Genomic DNA, 21,130 nt, shown 5'->3' on the forward strand with positions numbered 1-21,130 from the left:
AAGTAGAGTCCACTGGGTGATGTTAGAGCCTGCAGGCAGAAAGTAGAGTCCACTGGGTGATGTTAGATCCTGCAGGCAGAAAGTAGAGTCCACTGGGTGATGTTAGATCCTGCAGGCAGAAAGTAGAGTCCACTGGGTGATGTTAGAGCCTGCAGGCAGAAAGTAGAGTCCACTGGGTGATGTTAGAGCCTGCAGGCAGAAAGTAGAGTCCACTGGGTGATGTTAGATCCTGCAGGCAGAAAGTAGAGTCCACTGGGTGATGTTATAGCCTGCAGGCAGAAGTAGAGTCCACTGGGTGATGTTAGATCCTGCAGGCAGAAAGTCCAGAGTCCACTGGGTGATGTTAGATGCAGGCAGAAAGTAGAGTCCACTGGGTGATGTTATAGCCTGCAGGCAGAAAGTAGAGTCCACTGGGTGATGTTAGATCCTGCAGGCAGAAAGTAGAGTCCACTGGGTGATGTTAGATCCTGCAGGCAGAAAGTAGAGTCCACTGGGTGATGTTAGATCCTGCAGGCAGAAAGTAGAGTCCACTGGGTGATGTTAGATCCTGCAGGCAGAAAGTAGAGACTGGGTGATGTTAGATCCTGCAGGCAGAAAGTAGAGTCCACTGGGTGATGTTAGAGCCCGCAGGCAGAAAGTAGAGTCCACTGGGCGATGCTAGAGCCTGCAGACAGAAAGAAGAGTCAACTGGTTGATGTTAGAGCCTGCAGGCAGAAAGTAGATTACATCAGCAGATGGTCGTATCACATGCAGAAAGTAGAGTCCACTGGTAAATCTTAGAGTCCATGGGTAGATCATAGACTGACTGACTGACTGAGTTTGGTTTTACGCCGCTTTTAGCAATATTCCAGCAACATCACGGCGGGGGACACCGGAAATGGGCTTCACGGTAGATCATAGAGACCCCTGGCAGAATTCCATAATATGAAAATTGGGGACACATATTTCCAAGTCTGTGGTACGTGTATGTTTGCCCTGAAGCAAAGCAACATTGTGTTCAGTGTCTGAATTGCTAGACAGGAAAGAAATGTTCATTTTGGATATGATTTCAGGATGTTTTGCTTCAGATAACTTCTTGCAATAAAAGACACACTATATTGTGTTCCTCTTAATAATTTCTTGAGTTTTGCTGACTATCTGTTTCCAATGTGTTGAAACATCCTTGACTCTCTCCACGATGTCAATGTGTATGGCAAGCCCATATACCTCACTCTGATTGGTCGACGATCCAACCAGTACGCCGGCACCAGGTTTCTCAAGAGAGGTGCCAACTCGGAGGTAACTTCCTGTCACATGACTTCTGTATACTGCCTCTCTGACCCCTCTGACCCTTAGACATTACATGCAGCTCAAAGATTAAAGTTTAACAATATCAACATCGAAACTCAAAGGAAAACCTGTTGAACTCAATGTCCACTGCCTCCATTATGCTTTGTGGTTGTCACGTGGGTCTGAAGATACTTTTGGCCTTAAAAACTTAGAGTATTTTATTATCATCCCAGATTATATCATATTTCTGTTGTTAAAACTGATGCTGTTCATCTTCAGTCTACTGATTATTTAGCATAGAAGATGGCATGTTCTGCAGTGACATATTCCATAATTTTTGTAGAAGTAAAATCAAGTGCTAACATTTAATGTGTTGTACCAAAGGGCATCTCAAGACACTTTAATTGTTTATATTCTCTGTACTCATTCTAAAACCAACTGATGTTTAGGTTTTGTGCACAGTTTGATACAAAATGTTGATACATGTTGCAACCCAGCTGGTGCAATTAATTAACATATGTATTAAATTAACTTTTAGGGTGGTGTAGCCAATGAGATTGAGACTGAGCAGATAGTCCATGATGCATCGGTGACCTTCCTAGAACATGGCAAGGTCACGTCCTTCACCCAGATGCGTGGCTCTATCCCGTTGTTCTGGTCACAGGACATAGCCAAGATGGTCCCCAAACCTCCCATCATGTGTAAGCTGTGTATTTTTCCTTATCCTGACTCATGCTTATTGCTTGTCTTCTTCTTCTTGCGAACATAGTGGAACACGTGTATCTCCCAATTGAAGTTCCCTTCAATAAAGAAATCACTAATTAGTACTCACCACGAGTTACCTCCCTTGCCCAAGCGCGGGAACGAGGGCGCCACCTCAACCCATGTGCCTCACTCTCTCCTTCTTCGCCCAGTGAGCTGGTCGTGAGAGCACCTGTGTCTCCCGACACACTATATCCTTTATTTATATTTAGTTTAGTACCTCTTATATTCATTTATAGAGGTGTTACTAGTATCCTTATTCAACTTGCATTGATTATTAGTCGTGTTTCTGCTGTTTTATTCACGGTTCGCCGTGTTTGTTCAGCAGTTTACGTTAATGATAATCTACACAGGTTGTAAACTACGTTATTCAGCTACCGATCCACATTTAAAATGCCCTAGTTGCATTACTCCATGTTCTATTGTTTCTCGTTGTAAATTATGTATTAATTTACCAATTTCTGCCTTTGATAAATATCTATGTTCCGTTTTGAGACGGAAGGCAGATAAATCTCGCAAACAATCTTCAGTCATGGCTAATAGATCGGAAGCTAATATACCCTGTCAACTGTTGACTGACGACCCGCCACCGGCTGGTGGCATGCCTGAGTTTCCCTCGGGGGATAAGCGTGGGGCCTTGATCCGCTATGTCAAGAAGCGACCTGCATCTCAAGATCTGCCGTCTTCTCAGTCTAAGACTAGCAAAGCGTCCATATCATCTCGTACGCTTCGTACACCCAGGTCTACAACTACGTCAAAAGGGAAATCTACAAAATCTAATAATTTTGCCTCTGATATTTTACCAGTCACAGAATTAGCCTTATATGATGATGACATTCCGATTATCATTCCAGATGTTCGTCACAAGAAACGTCCTGTATCTGCGACTGTCACCTCAGCGCAGATTAGCACACAACCGGAGATGCCTACGCTGTCACCAGGAATTTTGACTGAGGGTCCCGTCACCTTCGCAGAGAGACAACCCTCATCATCAGCGCAGACCGCCTCAGACGACCTGGTCAACCAAATCATGAGGCTGATGGAAGACCGTTACGGTTTACAGAGGCCCCAGAGCCACGGGCCCCAGAGCCCAACCCATATTAAGTCATACAGGGCCCCAGAGCCCGCCTTGGCTTCGCGTAGGGCCCCAGAGCCCACAGACGCGCCTCCGCGAAGGGCATCCCAGCCCGGAGCGAGCTCTTTGCATAGGAAGTCCCAGGCCACCTCCGCGAAGGAGCTAGAGCCTCACCTATTGCGAGAGGCTTCGCGGAGAAGGAGCGCTTCGCCGAGCACGCACCTTGTAATTCACAGAGGTCGTTCGCGAAGCAAGCGCTGATATGTCGATTCGGACACTGACTCGAGACATTCGCGAAGGACGCGAAGGCTAAGTGGTTCCATTTCTACCTCGCCTAGAAGAGCTTCGCGAAGCCCCCAGCGTTCGCGAAGCCCCCAGCGTTCGCGAAGCCCCCAGTGTTCGAGAAGCCCACAGCGTTTGCGAAGCCCTCACCGTTCGCGAAGCCCCCAGCCTTCGCGAAGGATGTCTTCTCCAAGGTCTCCGTACACTAGCCACTCGTCAGTCCGTTCTCCACAGTCCTCTCATAGATCTTCCTATAGATCTAGGACTCCGACATATGACCATACGTCAGAAGAGGAGGATGGTATCATTTTCTCAGATGCTGAGATAAGATATATCCCCGGCGTTCGCCGAGGAAGTCTCCTCCAAGGTCTCCATATACTAGCCACTCGTCATATATAGCCACTCGTCAGTCCGTTCAAGACATCGCATGAGTTGTCTATCAACTGTATGCCATATCCCGTCTACAAGCCTACGCGAAGACAATTGCACAGGCTATTTACAACACAGAACGTCGCTGTATTAATTTATCAACAGATGAAGAGCCTAATTAAGGATCTTCAGCCGACTACCTACATCAAGGGCATCAACGACGTTTCGTAGATCTTCACAGGAATCAACATTTCCGTATAGATTGCTAGGTATGCAATCCCGGACTACGATACGATTATCTACATGCGTGACCATTACGCAGATCTACAGACAATTCAATAACGAAATTGTACAGCAGCCTTGTTACAGCGAGTAAAACTCATAATCGTCAACAATTTCCTGAGAAGAAATATGTACAACAAGTTCAGCTTTAACAGTCTACAAGCTGACAACTTGCAAGTTTTATTGAACCTTATATAAGGAAGTCGGAATTATCTTCAAGACTGAAGTTATTTTCACGACAGCATGGAAAATAACCTACCCAGCATTAATATTACAGAGCGAGGTATTTTGCGCCGGAGGTTTCGCGAGTTTACCATTAACCCTCGAAACACGTGGTCCCTCGGGTAACTTTTCGGGAAGCTACGGTGAAGACCGACGATTGTTCTAATATCAACGACGGCACTATATTATACAAGGTTCCTTTTCCTGCTACACCGGTGACATCACAGCGCGGGTACTCTACAGAATCAAAATGCCTTGTTCTGATTGGACCGAGATGGACAACACCCTAGAGGTCGATCATAGTTCACAGTTCAAGACATAGGTTGCAAGTGACAACAATATATCAGTGAACGAGCAAGCCTCCTTACAGTCCAGCTAATCTGAACCTTTATGATTGGGCTGCCTTCTTGAGGTTAGAGACCTCCCCTGTCAAGTAATGACGAGGGCACGGCAGTCAGGCGATTTTTTACATAAAGTTCAACGATGGCAGTCACCCCTGGTTGTGCACCTACATCGTCAAGGACTTCGCAGCGAATTTAACTCGACGGGATACAAATGGATCCAAATCCATAGCGTCTCAGACTACAGTTGAATTCATCATCAAGCTACTAACACAACTAGATGGTTAGTAAACCTACTTAAGTTGGACCTAGAACCTTCGCAAGATCTGCTAATTCTAGGTTTTTGATTTGTAACGGCGCAGAATCGTATAATTGTACCGGAGGACCATGGATCAAGATCCAACAGTCATTCCACAAGCCTTACTATCTCCGCTACCACTACGACAGTGACAGAGCCTGTTGGGGTTACGCACTTCAGCTCAAGACATGACAGGCAGAGGCAGACTACTATTACATCCGTTACAAGTCATCATCAATTCGCATCTAGACGAATCTCTACCGTTCAATTTACCGGTTCAGGTCAAACCTCATCTACTATGGTGGACCAAGAGATCGAATGTTTGAATAGGCGTCTCGTTAATAGAGCTGGAATCGATAACACTTCTCTACGTAGATGTGTCACTACAAGGTTGGGGAGCCCATCTTGCCAACAGGACGGCATCAGGGCTATGAGCAATCAAGAGAGCATATTACACATAAATCTGCTAGAGATGCAAGCAGTAATAAACGCCTTAATGCACTGGAGCAACTTACTACAGTATACCCAGTGGATGATTCACACAGTCAATTCGACAGTGGCGTTTTATGTGAACAAACTAAGCTCAACCAGGTCCCCGAACCTATCGACTCTATGTTTTCAATTGTTCGATTTAATCGACAATCTCAACATACATGTCAGAGCATATCACATTCCAGGAGCAAAGAATGTGATAGCAGGAGCTCTCTCGGCCACACATACCATCGCCAACAGAATGAATGCTCCATACAGAGATATTCACTCAAATTATCAAGGAAATAGGAACTACACTAATAGACCTATTTGCCACTCGATTCAACAAACAACTGACAACATTCGTATCGCCAGTTCCAGACCCACTAGCTTTGGCAACAGAAGCACTAAGCATATCGTGGGAAGGACTCAACGCGTACGCTGTTCCGCCACCAGCGTTAATCTCACAAGTTTACTCTAAATCAGTCAAACGCAGAGCCTCCATCTGAATTTGGTCGCGGCCTACTGACCAGCGAGAACGTGGTTTCCAACTCTTATTCAAGAAATCGGACAACCAATACTACATCTTACAGAGTGCTCGAATCTGTTAATACATCCGCACACCAAACAAGCGCACGGAAAGCCAGATATATTCCAACTTCACGTATGGATTGTATCAAGGCGTGTCTGAATAACAAGTTATTCAGCCAGAGCGGCAAAGCAGTCTAGCTTGCCCTGCGTAACTCAACTTGCAACTTATACGATGACAAATGGCACAGTTTGTCAATTATGCTGCAAAGGAAGGATTTACAGCTAGATATGCTACTCATCCTCAAGTGGCTGACTACTTATGTTATCTACGTCAGACTAAGATTTTATAAGGCTCAACTTGTCCACCTATCTTGCAGCAATAGCTCTGTCATAACTGAGAACGGGCGTCAAGTTAACCTAAACCCAGTTACTCGCCTTGCTACGAGCTTTCCGATTGGAGGATTAAAACGGAAGTTTCACGCTCCAACTTGGGATCTGAATATAGTGCTCCAACACCTCACAAGTGAGGTTTATGATCACACTTTGATGATATACTTGGACCCCATGATACGATGAATCTATCACGATGGCCAGTAAGAGCACTGAAAATATATCTCCACCGATCCAAACAGGAGGGAAAAATTTCAAGAGATTTATTTCCTCTATCAACAAGCTACGCAGACTGAAGTCTCACGTACTACTATCTCCTTTTGGATCAGAACTGTCATACTATGTGCCTACAAGACTGCCGGACCCGACCCTCCAAGAGCTTCTAATCCTCATGATATTAGAGCGCTAACATCTACACTTGCTCTACACAAGTGCTATTGAAATACCGTAATGGAGGGTTATTTCTGGAGATCCGATATGGTGTTTGCCAACCACTATCTGAGAGATATCACCACCGAGGACGTCTCAGGTATCCACCAATTCGGTCCCATGGTCCTCGCACAACAGTTGACAGTTCCTCGGAGAAGATAAGTCAATCTTACAGATTTCTACTTATCTTATAACAGTACTAAATAGCTACATGCTATATATATTTTGCTTAAGTTCTTTTATTATCTTAAGCTCAGTACTATGGTTATTATATCATACAATATATAAGCTAACAACTCTCACGGAGTTTGTTATTATATATTTAGCTTAAGTTAATCATATCTTAAGCTCAGTACTATGGTTACATTATAAATGTATTAGCTAACAAACTCTACAGAGTTTTGCTATTATATATGTAGCTTAAGTTCATTATATCTTAAGCACAGTACTATACTCATATCATAAAAATATATTAGCTAACAAACTCTACGGAGTTTTTGCTATTATATATGTAGCTTAAGTTTATTCATATCTTAAGCTCAGTACTATGTTATATCATATAAGTATATTAGCTAACAAACTCTAAAGAGTTTTTTGCTATTATATATTTAGCTTAAGTTTCATCATATCTTAAAGCATTATGGTTACATTATAACATGTATTAGCTAACAAACTCTACGGAGTTTTTGCTATTATATATGTAGCTTAAGTTTATTCATATCTTAAGCTCAGTACTATGTTTATATCATATAAGTATATTAGCTAACAAACTCTAAAGAGTTTTTTGCTATTATATATTTAGCTTAAGTTTCATCATATCTTAAGCATTATGGTTACATTATAAAATGTAATAGCTAACAAACTCTACGGAGTTTTTGGCTATGTAGGTAGCTTAAGTTAATTATATCTTAAGCACAGTACTATACTCATATCATAAAATATATTAGCTAACAAACTCTACGAAGTTTTGCTATTATATATATAGCTTAAGTTTTATTCATATCTTAAGCTTAGTACTATGTTTACTTCATAAAAGTATATTAGCTAATAAACTCTAAGGAGTTTTTGCTATTATATATTTAGCTTAAGTTTAATCATATCTTAAGCTCAGTACTATGTTTATATCATAAAAGTATTTTAGCTAACAAACTCTAAGGAGTTTATGCTATCATATTAACAAGCTTAAGTCTATTAGTCTTAAGCATTGTATTAATGTTATATATACTTTTATCATAATAAGTAAATTGTAATAACCTTTATATGGCAGCTGATAAGTTAGCAGCAGGAATTCATCAGTTCAGTGCCTTTATGAAGTTCCCATAGGGTTATTACAATCATCACAGTTCAAATCACTAATTATTAAAATCCAAAGTATTATATATTCCCACCTCCTTTTCCGTCAGTTCTACAAGCAATAAGCATGAGTCAGGATAAGGAAAAATATGTAATTTTAGAGTAAAATTGATATTTTATACTTATCCTGACTCATGAGGTAAGCTCCCTCCCATCCTCCCCACATAACACTTTGGATTTCCCTGGAAATTCAAGTGTTGGGCTCAGTATATGAGGGAGAGTGAGGCACATGGGTTGAGGTGGCCCTCGTTCAGCTTGGGCAGGGAGGTAACTTCGTGGTGAGTACTAATTAGTGATTTCTTTATTGAAGGGAACTTCAATTGGGAGATACACGTGTTCCACTATGTTCGCAAGAAGAAGAAGACAAGCAATAAGCATGAGTCAGGATAAGTATAAAATATCAATTTTACTCTAAAAATTACATAATTCTAACACCAGTCTTTTTCTTGACAAATATCGCTGATTCGGCAATATTCAAAGTTAAACATCGATGTATCGTTGCCCATTTGAAATATCGTATCGGGATATATGACAATGTAAAACTATGTATCGATTCACTGTATCGGCGGCCCATGGATTGATGTATCGATGCGTATCGATGAATCATCACACCACTAGAAGTCAAACAGTGGAACATTCTTACATTTGATTGTGCTAAATTTAGAAGTGCTATTTGACAAAATTGATCTTGTTTGGGTGTTGGTTTTTGTGTTGGTATCAATCAAGTGTTAATGTACTACTTGTGTGATTATTCCTCTAGTGGACAAGCGAGACCCCTTCGCCCATGCAGCTGGCCTTCACTTCAACCAGGTGCTCCAGAGAAGTGGGGCGCCTATCATTGTCCTCAATCTAGTCAAGGTAAGTGTGCTCTATATTGAACATTGTGATAGATAGCTTGCTTTCATAAATACAGTTTCATGGGACCATGTATGCAATGGAACTAATGTTTCCTTTGTTTTCCTGTTATATTTAGACCAGAGAGAAGAAAAGGCATGAGTCGATCCTGAGTGAAGAATTCATAGACACAATAAACTACCTGAACCAGTTCCTGCCGCCCGACCACACCATCCAGTACATCGGCTTTGACATGGCCAGGGTCAACAAGAGGTATGTGCTTCTCTAAACTATAACTTTGACATGGCCAGGGTCAACAAGAGGTATGTGCTTCTCTAAACTATAACTTTGACATGGCCAGGGTCAACAAGAGGTATGTGCTTCTCTAAACTATAGCTTCCTGTGTACCAAATATAGTGGAAAATAGCAGCGGAAAGGTAGGATATGTGCTGGACTGTGGAGATGAATGGTTGTTCAACATGGTTGTTAATGTGTCATGGTATTCGATTGTAACATCAACCACTGGCTTTTCTGGCTGAGACATGGTTGTTAATGTGTCATGGTATTCGATTGTAACATCAACCACTGGCTTGTCTGGCTGAGACACGGTTGTTAATGTGTCATGGTATTCGATTGTAACATCAACCACTGATTTTTCTGGCTGAGACACGGTTGTTAATGTGTCATGGTATTCAATTGTAACATCAACCACTGGCTTGTCTGGCTGAGACACGGTTGTTGATGTGTCATGGTATTCGATTGTAACATCAACCACTGGCTTGTCTGGCTGAGACACGGTTGTTAATGTGTCATGGTATTCGATTGTAGCATCAACCACTGATTTTTCTGGCTGAGACACGGTTGTTGATGTGTCATGGTATTCGATTGTAACATCAACCACTGATTTTTCTGGCTGAGACACGGTTGTTGATGTGTCATGGTATTCGATTGTAGCATCAACCACTGGCTTGTCTGGCTGAGACACAGTTGTCAGTGTGTCATGGTATCCATGTAACATCAACCACTGGCTTGTCTGGCTGAGACACGGTTGTTAATGTGCCATGGTATTCGATTGTAGCATCAACCACTGGCTTGTCTGGCTGAGACACGGTTGTTAATGTGTCATGGTATTCGATTGTAACATCAACCACTGGCTTGTCTGTCTGAGACATGGTTGTTAATGTGTCATGGTATTCGATTGTAACATCAACCACTGGCTTGTCTGGCTTGTCTGGCTGAGACACGGTTGTTAATGTGTCATGGTATTCGATTGTAACATCAACCACTGGCTTGTCTGGCTGAGACACGGTTGTTAATGTGTCATAGTATTCGATTGTAACATCAACCACTGGCTTGTCTGGCTGAGACACGGTTGTTGATGTGTCATGGTATTCGATTGTAACATCAACCACTGGCTTGTCTTGCTGAGACACACGGTTGTTAATGTGTCATGGTATTCGATTGTAGCATCAACCACTGGCTTGTCTGGCTGAGACACGGTTGTTAATGTGTCATGGTCTTCGATTGTAACATCAACCACTGGCTTGTCTGGCTGTGACACGGTTGTTAATGTGTCATGGTATTCGATTGTAACATCAACCACTGGCTTGTCTGGCTTGTCTGGCTGAGACACGGTTGTTAATGTGTCATGGTATTCGATTGTAACATCAACCACTGGCTTGTCTGGCTGAGACACGGTTGTTAATGTGTCATGGTATTCGATTGTAACATCAACCACTGGCTTGTCTGGCTGAGACACGGTTGTTGATGTGTCATGGTATTCGATTGTAACATCAACCACTGGCTTGTCTGGCTGAGACACGGTTGTTGATGTGTCATGGTATTCGATTGTAACATCAACCACTGGCTTGTCGGGCTGAGACACCGTTGTTAATGTGTCATGGTATTCGATTGTAACATCAACCACTGGCTTGTCTGGGCTGAGACACGGTTGTTAATGTGTCATGGTATTCGATTGTAGCATCAACCACTGGCTTGTCTGGCTGTGACACGGTTGTTAATGTGTCATGGTATTCGATTGTAACATCAACCACTGGCTTGTCTGGCTGAGACACAGTTGTTAATGTGTCATGGTATTCGATTGTAACATCAACCACTGGCTTGTCTGGTTGAGACACGGTTGTTAATGTGTCATAGTATTCGATTGTAACATCAACCACTGGCTTGTCTGGCTGAGACACGGTTGCTAATGTGTCATGGTATTCGATTGTAACATCAACCACTGGCTTGTCTGGCTGAGACACGGTTGTTGATGTGTCATGGTATTCGATTGTAACATCAACCACTGGCTTGTCTGGCTGGACACGGTTGTTAATGTGTCATGGTATTCGATTGTAGCATCAACCACTGGCTTGTCTGGCTGTGACACGGTTGTTAATGTGTCATGGTATTCGATTGTAACATCAACCACTGGCTTGTCTGGCTGAGACACAGTTGTTAATGTGTCATGGTATTCGATTGTAACATCAACCACTGGCTTGTCTGTCTGAGACATGGTTGTTAATGTGTCATGGTATTCGATTGTAACATCAACCACTGGCTTGTCTGGCTTGTCTGGCTGAGACACGGTTGTTAATGTGTCATGGTATTCGATTGTAACATCAACCACTGGCTTGTCTGGCTGAGACACGGTTGTTAATGTGTCATAGTATTCGATTGTAACATCAACCACTGGCTTGTCTGGCTGAGACACGGTTGTTGATGTGTCATGGTATTCGATTGTAACATCAACCACTGGCTTGTCTTGGCTGAGACACGGTTGTTAATGTGTCATGGTATTCGATTGTAACATCAACCACTGGCTTGTCTGGCTGAGACACGGTTGTTAATGTGTCATGGTCTTCGATTGTAACATCAACCACTGGCTTGTCTGGCTGAGACACGGTTGTTAATGTGTCATGGTATTCGATTGTAACATCAACCACTGGCTTGTCTGGCTTGTCTTCATTGAGACACGGTTGTTAATGTGTCATGGTATTCGATTGGTAACATCAACCACTGGCTTGTCTCATTGAGACACGGTTGTTAATGTGTCATGGTATTCGATTGTAACATCAACCACTGGCTTGTCTGGCTGAGACACGGTTGTTGATGTGTCATGGTATTCGATTGTAACATCAACCACTGGCTTGTCTGGCTGAGACACGGTTGTTGATGTGTCATGGTATTCGATTGTAACATCAACCACTGGCACCGTTTGTCTGGGATTGTAACATCAACCACTGGCTTGTCTGGCTGAGCGGTTGTTAATGTGTCATGGTATTCGATTGTAACATCAACCACTGGCTTGTCTGGCTGTGACACGGGTTGTTAATGTGTCATGGTATTCGATTGTAACATCAACCACTGGCTTGTCTGGCTGAGACACACGTTGTTAATGTGTCATGGTATTCGATTGTAACATCAACCACTGGCTTGTCTGGTTGAGACACGGTTGTTAATGTGTCATAGTATTCGATTGTAACATCAACCACTGGCTTGTCTGGCTGAGACACGGTTGCTAATGTGTCATGGTATTCGATTGTAACATCAACCACTGGCTTTGTCTTCATTGAGACACGGTTGTTGATGTGTCATGGTATTCGATTGTAACATCAACCACTGGTTTGTCTGGCTGAGACACGGTTGTTAATGTGTCATGGTATTCGATTGTAGCATCAACCACTGGCTTGTCTGGCTGTGACACGGTTGTTAATGTGTCATGGTATTCGATTGTAACATCAACCACTGGCTTGTCTGGCTGAGACACAGTTGTTAATGTGTCATGGTATTCGATTGTAACATCAACCACTGGCTTGTCTGGTTGAGACACGGTTGTTAATGTGTCATGGTATTCGATTGTAACATCAACCACTGGCTTGTCTGGCTGGAGACACGGTTGTTAATGTGTCATGGTATTCGATTGTAACATCAACCACTGGCTTGTCTGGCTGAGACACGGTTGTTGATGTGTCATGGTATTCGATTGTAACATCAACCACTGGCTTGTCTTGCTGAGACACGGTTGTTAATGTGTCATGGTATTCGATTGTAGCATCAACCACTGGCTTGTCTGGCTGAGACGGTTGTTAATGTGTCATGGTATTCGATTGTAACATCAACCACTGGCTTGTCTGGCTGTGACACGGTTGTTAATGTGTCATGGTATTCGATTGTAACATCAACCACTGGCTTGTCTGGCTGAGACACGGTTGTTAATGTGTCATGGTATTCGATTGTAACATCAACCACTGGCTTGTCTGGCTGAGACACGGTTGTTAATGTGTCATGGTATTCGATTGTAACATCAACCACTGGCTTGTCTGGCTGAGACCACGGTTGTTGATGTGTCATGGTATTCGATTGTAACATCAACCACTGGCTTGTCTGGCTGAGACACGGTTGTTGATGTGTCATGGTATTCGATTGTAACATCAACCACTGGCTTGTCTGGCTGAGACACGTTGTTAATGTGTCATGGTATTCGATTGTAACATCAACCACTGGCTTTGTCTGGCTGAGACACGGTTGTTAATGTGTCATGGTATTCGATTGTAGCATCAACCACTGGCTTTGTCTGGCTGTGACACGGTTGTTAATGTGTCATGGTATTCGATTGTAACATCAACCACTGGCTTGTCTGGCTGAGACACGGTTGTTAATGTGTCATGGTATTCGATTGTAACATCAACCACTGGCTTGTCTGGTTGAGACACGGTTGTTAATGTGTCATAGTATTCGATTGTAACATCAACCACTGGCTTGTCTGGCTGAGACACGGTTGCTAATGTGTCATGGTATTCGATTGTAACATCAACCACTGGCTTGTCTGGCTGAGACACGGTTGTTGATGTGTCATGGTATTCGATTGTAACATCAACCACTGGCTTGTCTGGCTGAGACACGGTTGTTAATGTGTCATGGTATTCGATTGTAGCATCAACCACTGGCTTGTCTGGCTGTGACACGGTTGTTAATGTGTCATGGTATTCGATTGTAACATCAACCACTGGCTTGTCTGGCTGAGACACGGTTGTTAATGTGTCATGGTATTCGATTGTAACATCAACCACTGGCTTGTCTGGTTGAGACACGGTTGTTAATGTGTCATAGTATTCGATTGTAACATCAACCACTGGCTTGTCTGGCTGAGACACGGTTGCTAATGTGTCATGGTATTCGATTGTAACATCAACCACTGGCTTGTCTGGCTGAGACCACGGTTGTTGATGTGTCATGGTATTCGATTGTAACATCAACCACTGGCTTGTCTGGCATTGAGACACGGTTGTTAATGTGTCATGGTATTCGATTGTAACATCAACCACTGGCTTGTCTCTGGCTGAGACACGGTTGTTAATGTGTCATGGTATTCGATTGTAACATCAACCACTGGCTTGTCTGGCTGAGACACGGTTGTTAATGTGTCATGGTATTCGATTGTAACATCAACCACTGGCTTGTCTGGCTGAGACACGGTTGTTAATGTGTCATGGTATTCGATTGTAACATCAACCACTGGCTTGTCTGGTTGAGACACGGTTGTTAATGTGTCATAGTATTCGATTGTAACATCAACCACTGGCTTGTCTGGCTGAGACACGGTTGTTAATGTGTCATGGTATTCGATTGTAACATCAACCACTGGCTTGTCTGGCTGAGACACGGTTGTTGATGTGTCATGGTATTCGATTGTAACATCAACCACTGGCTTGTCTGGCTGAGACACGGTTGTTAATGTGTCATGGTATTCGATTGTAACATCAACCACTGGCTTGTCTGGCTGAGACACGGTTGTTAATGTGTCATGGTATTCGATTGTAACATCAACCACTGGCTTGTCTGGCTGAGACACGGTTGTTAATGTGTCATGGTATTCGATTGTAACATCAACCACTGGCTTGTCTGGCTGAGACACGGTTGTTAATGTGTCATGGTATTCGATTGTAACATCAACCACTGGCTTGTCTGGTTGAGACACGGTTGTTAATGTGTCATGGTATTCGATTGTAACATCAACCACTGGCTTGTCTGGCTGAGACACGGTTGTTGATGTGTCATGGTATTCGATTGTAACATCAACCACTGGCTTGTCTGGCTGAGACACGGTTGTTGATGTGTCATGGTATTCGATTGTAACATCAACCACTGGCTTGTCTGGCTGAGACACGGTTGTTAATGTGTCATGGTATTCGATTGTAACATCAACCACTGGCTTGTCTGGCTTGTCTGGCTGAGACACGGTTGTTAATGTGTCATGGTATTCGATTGTAACATCAACCACTGGCTTGTCTGGCTGAGACACGGTTGTTAATGTGTCATGGTATTCGATTGTAGCATCAACCACTGGCTTGTCTGGCTGTGACACGGTTGTTAATGTGTCATGGTATTCAAGTAACATCAACCACTGGCTTGTCTGGCTGAGACACGGTTGTTGATGTGTCATGGTATTCGATTGTAACATCAACCACTGGCTTGTCTGGCTGTGACACGGTTGTTAATGTGTCATGGTATTCGATTGTAACATCAAACACTGGCTTGTCTTGCTGAGACACGGTTGTTAATGTGTCATGATATTCGATTGTAACATCAACCACTGGCTTGTCTGGCTGAGACACGGTTGTTAATGTGTCATGGTATCCATGTAACATCAACCACTGGCTTGTCTGGCTGAGACACGGTTGTTAATGTGTCATGGTATTCGATTGTAACATCAACCACTGGCTTGTCTGGCTGAGACACGGTTGTTAATGTGTCATGGTATTCGATTGTAGCATCAACCACTGGCTTGTCTGGCTGAGACACGGTTGTTAATGTGTCATGGTATTCGATTGTAACATCAACCACTGGCTTGTCTGGCTGAGACACGGTTGTTAATGTGTCATGGTATTCGATTGTAGCATCAACCACTGGCTTGTCTGGCTGAGACACGGTTGTTAATGTGTCATGATATTCGATTGTAACATCAACCACTGGCTTGTCTGGCTGAGACACGGTTGTTAATGTGTCATGGTATTCGATTGTAGCATCAACCACTGGCTTGTCTGGCTGAGACACAGATGTCAGTGTGTCATGGTATCCATGTAACATCAACCACTGGCTTGTCTGGCTGAGACACGGTTGTTAATGTGTCATGGTATTCGATTGTAGCATCAACCACTGGCTTGTCTGGCTGAGACACGGTTGTTAATGTGTCATGGTATTCGATTGTAACATCAACCACTGGCTTGTCTGGCTGAGACACGGTTGTTAATGTGTCATGGTATTCGATTGTAGCATCAACCACTGGCTTGTCTGGCTGAGACACGGTTGTTAATGTGTCATGGTATTCGATTGTAACATCAACCACTGGCTTGTCTGGCTGAGACACGGTTGTTAATGTGTCATGGTATCCGATTGTAACATCAACCACTGGCTTGTCTGGCTGAGACACGGTTGTTAATGTGTCATGGTATTCGATTGTAACATCAACCACTGGCTTGTCTGGCTGAGACACGGTTGTTGATGTGTCATGGTATTCGATTGTAACATCAACCACTGGCTTGTCTGGCTGAGACACGGTTGTTAATGTGTCATGGTATTCGATTGTAGCATCAACCACTGGCTTGTCTGGCTGAGACACGGTTGTTAATGTGTCATGGTATTCGATTGTAACATCAACCACTGGCTTGTCTGGCTGAGACACGGTTGTTAATGTGTCATGGTATTCGATTGTAACATCAACCACTGGCTTGCTTGTCTGGCTGAGACACGGTTGTTAATGTGTCATGGTATTCGATTGTAACATCAACCACTGGCTTGTCTGGCTGAGACACGGTTGTTAATGTGTCATGGTATTCGATTGTAGCATCAACCACTGGCTTGTCTGGCTGAGACACGGTTGTTAATGTGTCATGGTATTCGATTGTAACATCAACCACTGGCTTGTCTGGTTGAGACACGGTTGTTGATGTGTCATGGTATTCGATTGTAACATCAACCACTGGCTTGTCTGGCTGAGACACGGTTGTTAATGTGTCATGGTATTCGATTGTAACATCAACCACTGGCTTGTCTGGCTGAGACACGGTTGTTAATGTGTCATGATATTCGATTGTAACATCAACCACTGGCTTGTCTGGCTGAGACACGGTTGTTAATGTGTCATGGTATCCATGTAACATCAACCACTGGCTTGTCTGGCTGAGACACGGTTGTTGATGTGTCATGGTATTCGATTGTAACATCAACCACTGGCTTGTCTGGCTGAGACACGGTTGTTAATGTGTCATGGTATTCGATTGTAGCATCAACCACTGGCTTGTCTGGCTGAGACACGGTTGTTAATGTGTCATGGTATTCGATTGTAACATCAACCACTGGCTTGTCTGGCTGAGACACGGTTGTTAATGTGTCATGGTATTCGATTGTAGCATCAACCACTGGCTTGTCTGGCTGAGACACGGTTGTTAATGTGTCATGGTATTCGATTGTAACATCAACCACTGGCTTGTCTGGCTGAGACACGGTTGTTAATGTGTCATGGTATTCGATTGTAGCATCAACCACTGGCTTGTCTGGCTGAGACACAGTTGTCAGTGTGTCATGGTATCCATGTAACATCAACCACTGGCTTGTCTGGCTGAGACACGGTTGTTAATGTGTCATGGTATTCGATTGTAGCATCAACCACTGGCTTGTCTGGCTGAGACACGGTTGTTAATGTGTCATGGTATTCGATTGTAACATCAACCACTGGCTTGTCTGGCTGAGACACGGTTGTTAATGTGTCATGGTATTCGATTGTAACATCAACCACTGGCTTGTCTGGCTGAGACACGCGGTTGTTAATGTGTCATGGTATCCATTGTAACATCAACCACTGGCTTGTCTGGCTGAGACACGGTTGTTAATGTGTCATGGTATTCGATTGTAACATCAACCACTGGCTTGTCTGGCTGAGACACGGTTGTTGATGTGTCATGGTATTCGATTGTAACATCAACCACTGGCTTGTCTGGCTGAGACACGGTTGTTAATGTGTCATGGTATTCGATTGTAGCATCAACCACTGGCTTGTCTGGCTGAGACACGGTTGTTAATGTGTCATGGTATTCAATTGTAACATCAACCACTGGCTTGTCTGGCTGAGACACGGTTGTTGATGTGTCATGGTATTCGATTGTAACATCAACCACTGGCTTGTCTGGCTGAGACACGGTTGTTAATGTGTCATGGTATTCGATTGTAACATCAACCACTGGCTTGTCTGGCTGAGACACGGTTGTTAATGTGTCATGGTATTCGATTGTAACATCAACCACTGGCTTGTCTGGCTGAGACACGGTTGTTAATGTGTCATGGTATTCGATTGTAACATCAACCACTGGCTTGTCTGGCTGAGACACGGTTGTTAATGTGTCATGGTATTCGATTGTACCATCAACCACTGGCTTGTCTGGTTGAGACACAGTTGTTAATGTGTCATGGTATTCGATTGTAACATCAACCACTGATTTTTCTGGCTGAGACACGGTTGTTGATGTGTCATGGTATTCGATTGTAGCATCAACCACTGGCTTGTCTGGCTGAGACACAGTTGTCAGTGTGTCATGGTATCCATGTAACATCAACCACTGGCTTGTCTGGCTGAGACACGGTTGTTAATGTGCCATGGTATTCGATTGTAGCATCAACCACTGGCTTGTCTGGCTGAGACACGGTTGTTAATGTGTCATGGTATTCGATTGTAACATCAACCACTGATTTTTCTGGCTGAGACACGGTTGTTGATGTGTCATGGTATTCGATTGTTGCATCAACCACTGGCTTGTCTGGCTGAGACACAGTTGTCAGTGTGTCATGGTATCCATGTAACATCAACCACTGGCTTGTCTGGCTGAGACACGGTTGTTAATGTGTCATGATATTCGATTGTAACATCAACCACTGGCTTGTCTGGCTGAGACACGGTTGTTAATGTGTCATGGTATCCATGTAACATCAACCACTGGCTTGTCTGGCTGAGACACGGTTGTTGATGTGTCATGGTATTCGATTGTAACATCAACCACTGGCTTGTCTGGCTGTGACACGGTTGTTAATGTGTCATGGTATTCGATTGTAACATCAACCACTGGCTTGTCTGGCTGAGACACGGTTGTTAATGTGTCATGGTATTCGATTGTAACATCAACCACTGGCTTGTCTGGCTGAGACACGGTTGTTAATGTGTCATGGTATTCGATGTAACATCAACCACTGGCTTGTCTGGCTGAGACACGGTTGTTGATGTGTCATGGTATTCGATTGTAACATCAACCACTGGCTTGTCTGGCTGAGACACGGTTGTTAATGTGTCATGGTATTCGATTGTAGCATCAACCACTGGCTTGTCTGGCTGAGACACGGTTGTTAATGTGTCATGGTATTCGATTGTAACATCAACCACTGGCTTGTCTGGCTGAGACACGGTTGTTAATGTGTCATGGTATTCGATTGTAACATCAACCACTGGCTTGTCTGGCTGAGACACGGTTGTTAATGTGTCATGGTATTCGATTGTAACATCAACCACTGGCTTGTCTGGCTGAGACACGGTTGTTAATGTGTCATGGTATTCATTGTAACATCAACCACTGGCTTGTCTGGCTGAGACACGGTTGTTAATGTGTCATGGTATTCGATTGTAACATCAACCACTGGCTTGTCTGGCTGAGACACGGTTGTTAATGTGTCATGGTATTCGATTGTAGCATCAACCACTGGCTTGTCTGGCTGAGACACGGTTGTTAATGTGTCATGATATTCGATTGTAACATCAACCACTGGCTTGTCTGGCTGAGACACGGTTGTTAATGTCATCATGGTATCCATGTAACATCAACCACTGGCTTGTCTGGCTGAGACACGGTTGTTGATGTGTCATGGTATTCGATTGTAACATCAACCACTGGCTTGTCTGGCTGAGACACGGTTGTTAATGTGTCATGGTATTCGATTGTAGCATCAACCACTGGCTTGTCTGGCTGAGACACGGTTGTTAATGTGTCATGGTATTCAATTGTAACATCAACCACTGGCTTGTCTGGCTGAGACACGGTTGTTAATGTGTCATGGTATTCGATTGTAACATCAACCACTGGCTTGTCTGGCTGAGACACGGTTGTTAAAATGTCATGGTATTCGATTGTTACATCAACCACCGGCTTGTCTTGCTGTGACACGGTTGTTAATGTGTCACGGTATTCGATTGTTACATCAACCACCGGCTTGTCTGGCTGAGACACGGTTGTTAATGTGTCATGGTATTCGATTGTACCATCAACCACTGGCTTGTCTGGTTGAGACACAGTTGTTAATGTGTCATGGTATTCGATTGTTACATCAACCACCGGCTTGTCTGGCTGAGACACGGTTGTTAATGTGTCATGGTATTCGATTGTAACATCAACCACTGGCTTGTCTGGCTGAGACACGGTTGTTAATGTGTCATGGTATTCGATTGTAACATCAACCACTGGCTTGTCTGGCTGAGACAGTGTTGTTAATGTGTCATGGTATTTGATTGTTACATCAACCACTGGCTTGTCTGGCTGAGACACGGTTGTCAACAGATTGCTCTGACATATCTGGGATACTTCTGCCCGACGCATTAAACGTGAAACGAGCTACAAGCTGCGGTTGACACGATGTGATGTATGTTCCAGGAAGGACACCGATGTGCTGGTCCGCCTCGCCAAGATAGCCAAGTACTGCCTCAAACAGACTGGCTTCTTCCTCAGCATGCCCCCGGCCCAGGCACAGGTAGTCCTCAAGGACGAGGAGTAAGTCATCTTACTGTGCATGGATGCAGGTGTATTTCAACATCCTGGATAATTCACAAATGATTTCTATAGTTTCCGATCGATTGAGTAACTTGTGTCTTATGCCTAAGTGTTGAAGTAAGAGATGCATCATATCAAACTCAGTTTAGCTTCTAGTGTGTATGACAGAGTATGTAGGAAAACCAAAATATAATGCTCTCTAAATGTCCAGTTGATATTTTTACAGTGAAATATTTTGAAACATAGTTGTGCCAACTGTGGTTTACAGTGTGGAGTTTCCCCAAGTTTACCTGATCTTGAAGAATGATGGTTTGAGAGAATACGGTGAATTTGACACTGCTTTTAACAGTACCCCAGAGACTTGCAGTACTTGCAGAGCAGGGTCACCAAGAATGGGCTTCGAGCATTGTATCCATGT

General features: G+C 43.6%; 1 protein-coding gene across 1 annotated transcript in view; it reads left to right on the forward strand.

The window, feature by feature from the left end:
- The window catches only part of LOC124279155 (polyphosphoinositide phosphatase-like), a 51,600-nt gene that overhangs the window by 12,811 nt on the left and 17,659 nt on the right, over positions 1-21,130 (forward strand). The window contains exons 8-12 of the mRNA XM_046714955.1: positions 1,178-1,278; positions 1,808-1,970; positions 8,835-8,932; positions 9,048-9,181; positions 20,596-20,712. Coding sequence (XP_046570911.1) covers positions 1,178-1,278; positions 1,808-1,970; positions 8,835-8,932; positions 9,048-9,181; positions 20,596-20,712 — 613 coding nt within the window. The remainder of the gene's footprint in view (positions 1-1,177; positions 1,279-1,807; positions 1,971-8,834; positions 8,933-9,047; positions 9,182-20,595; positions 20,713-21,130) is intronic.

Source organism: Haliotis rubra, unplaced genomic scaffold, assembly GCF_003918875.1.
Source record: "Haliotis rubra isolate DU_JTF1 unplaced genomic scaffold, ASM391887v1 Scf247, whole genome shotgun sequence".
Lineage (NCBI taxonomy): Eukaryota > Metazoa > Mollusca > Gastropoda > Lepetellida > Haliotidae > Haliotis > Haliotis rubra.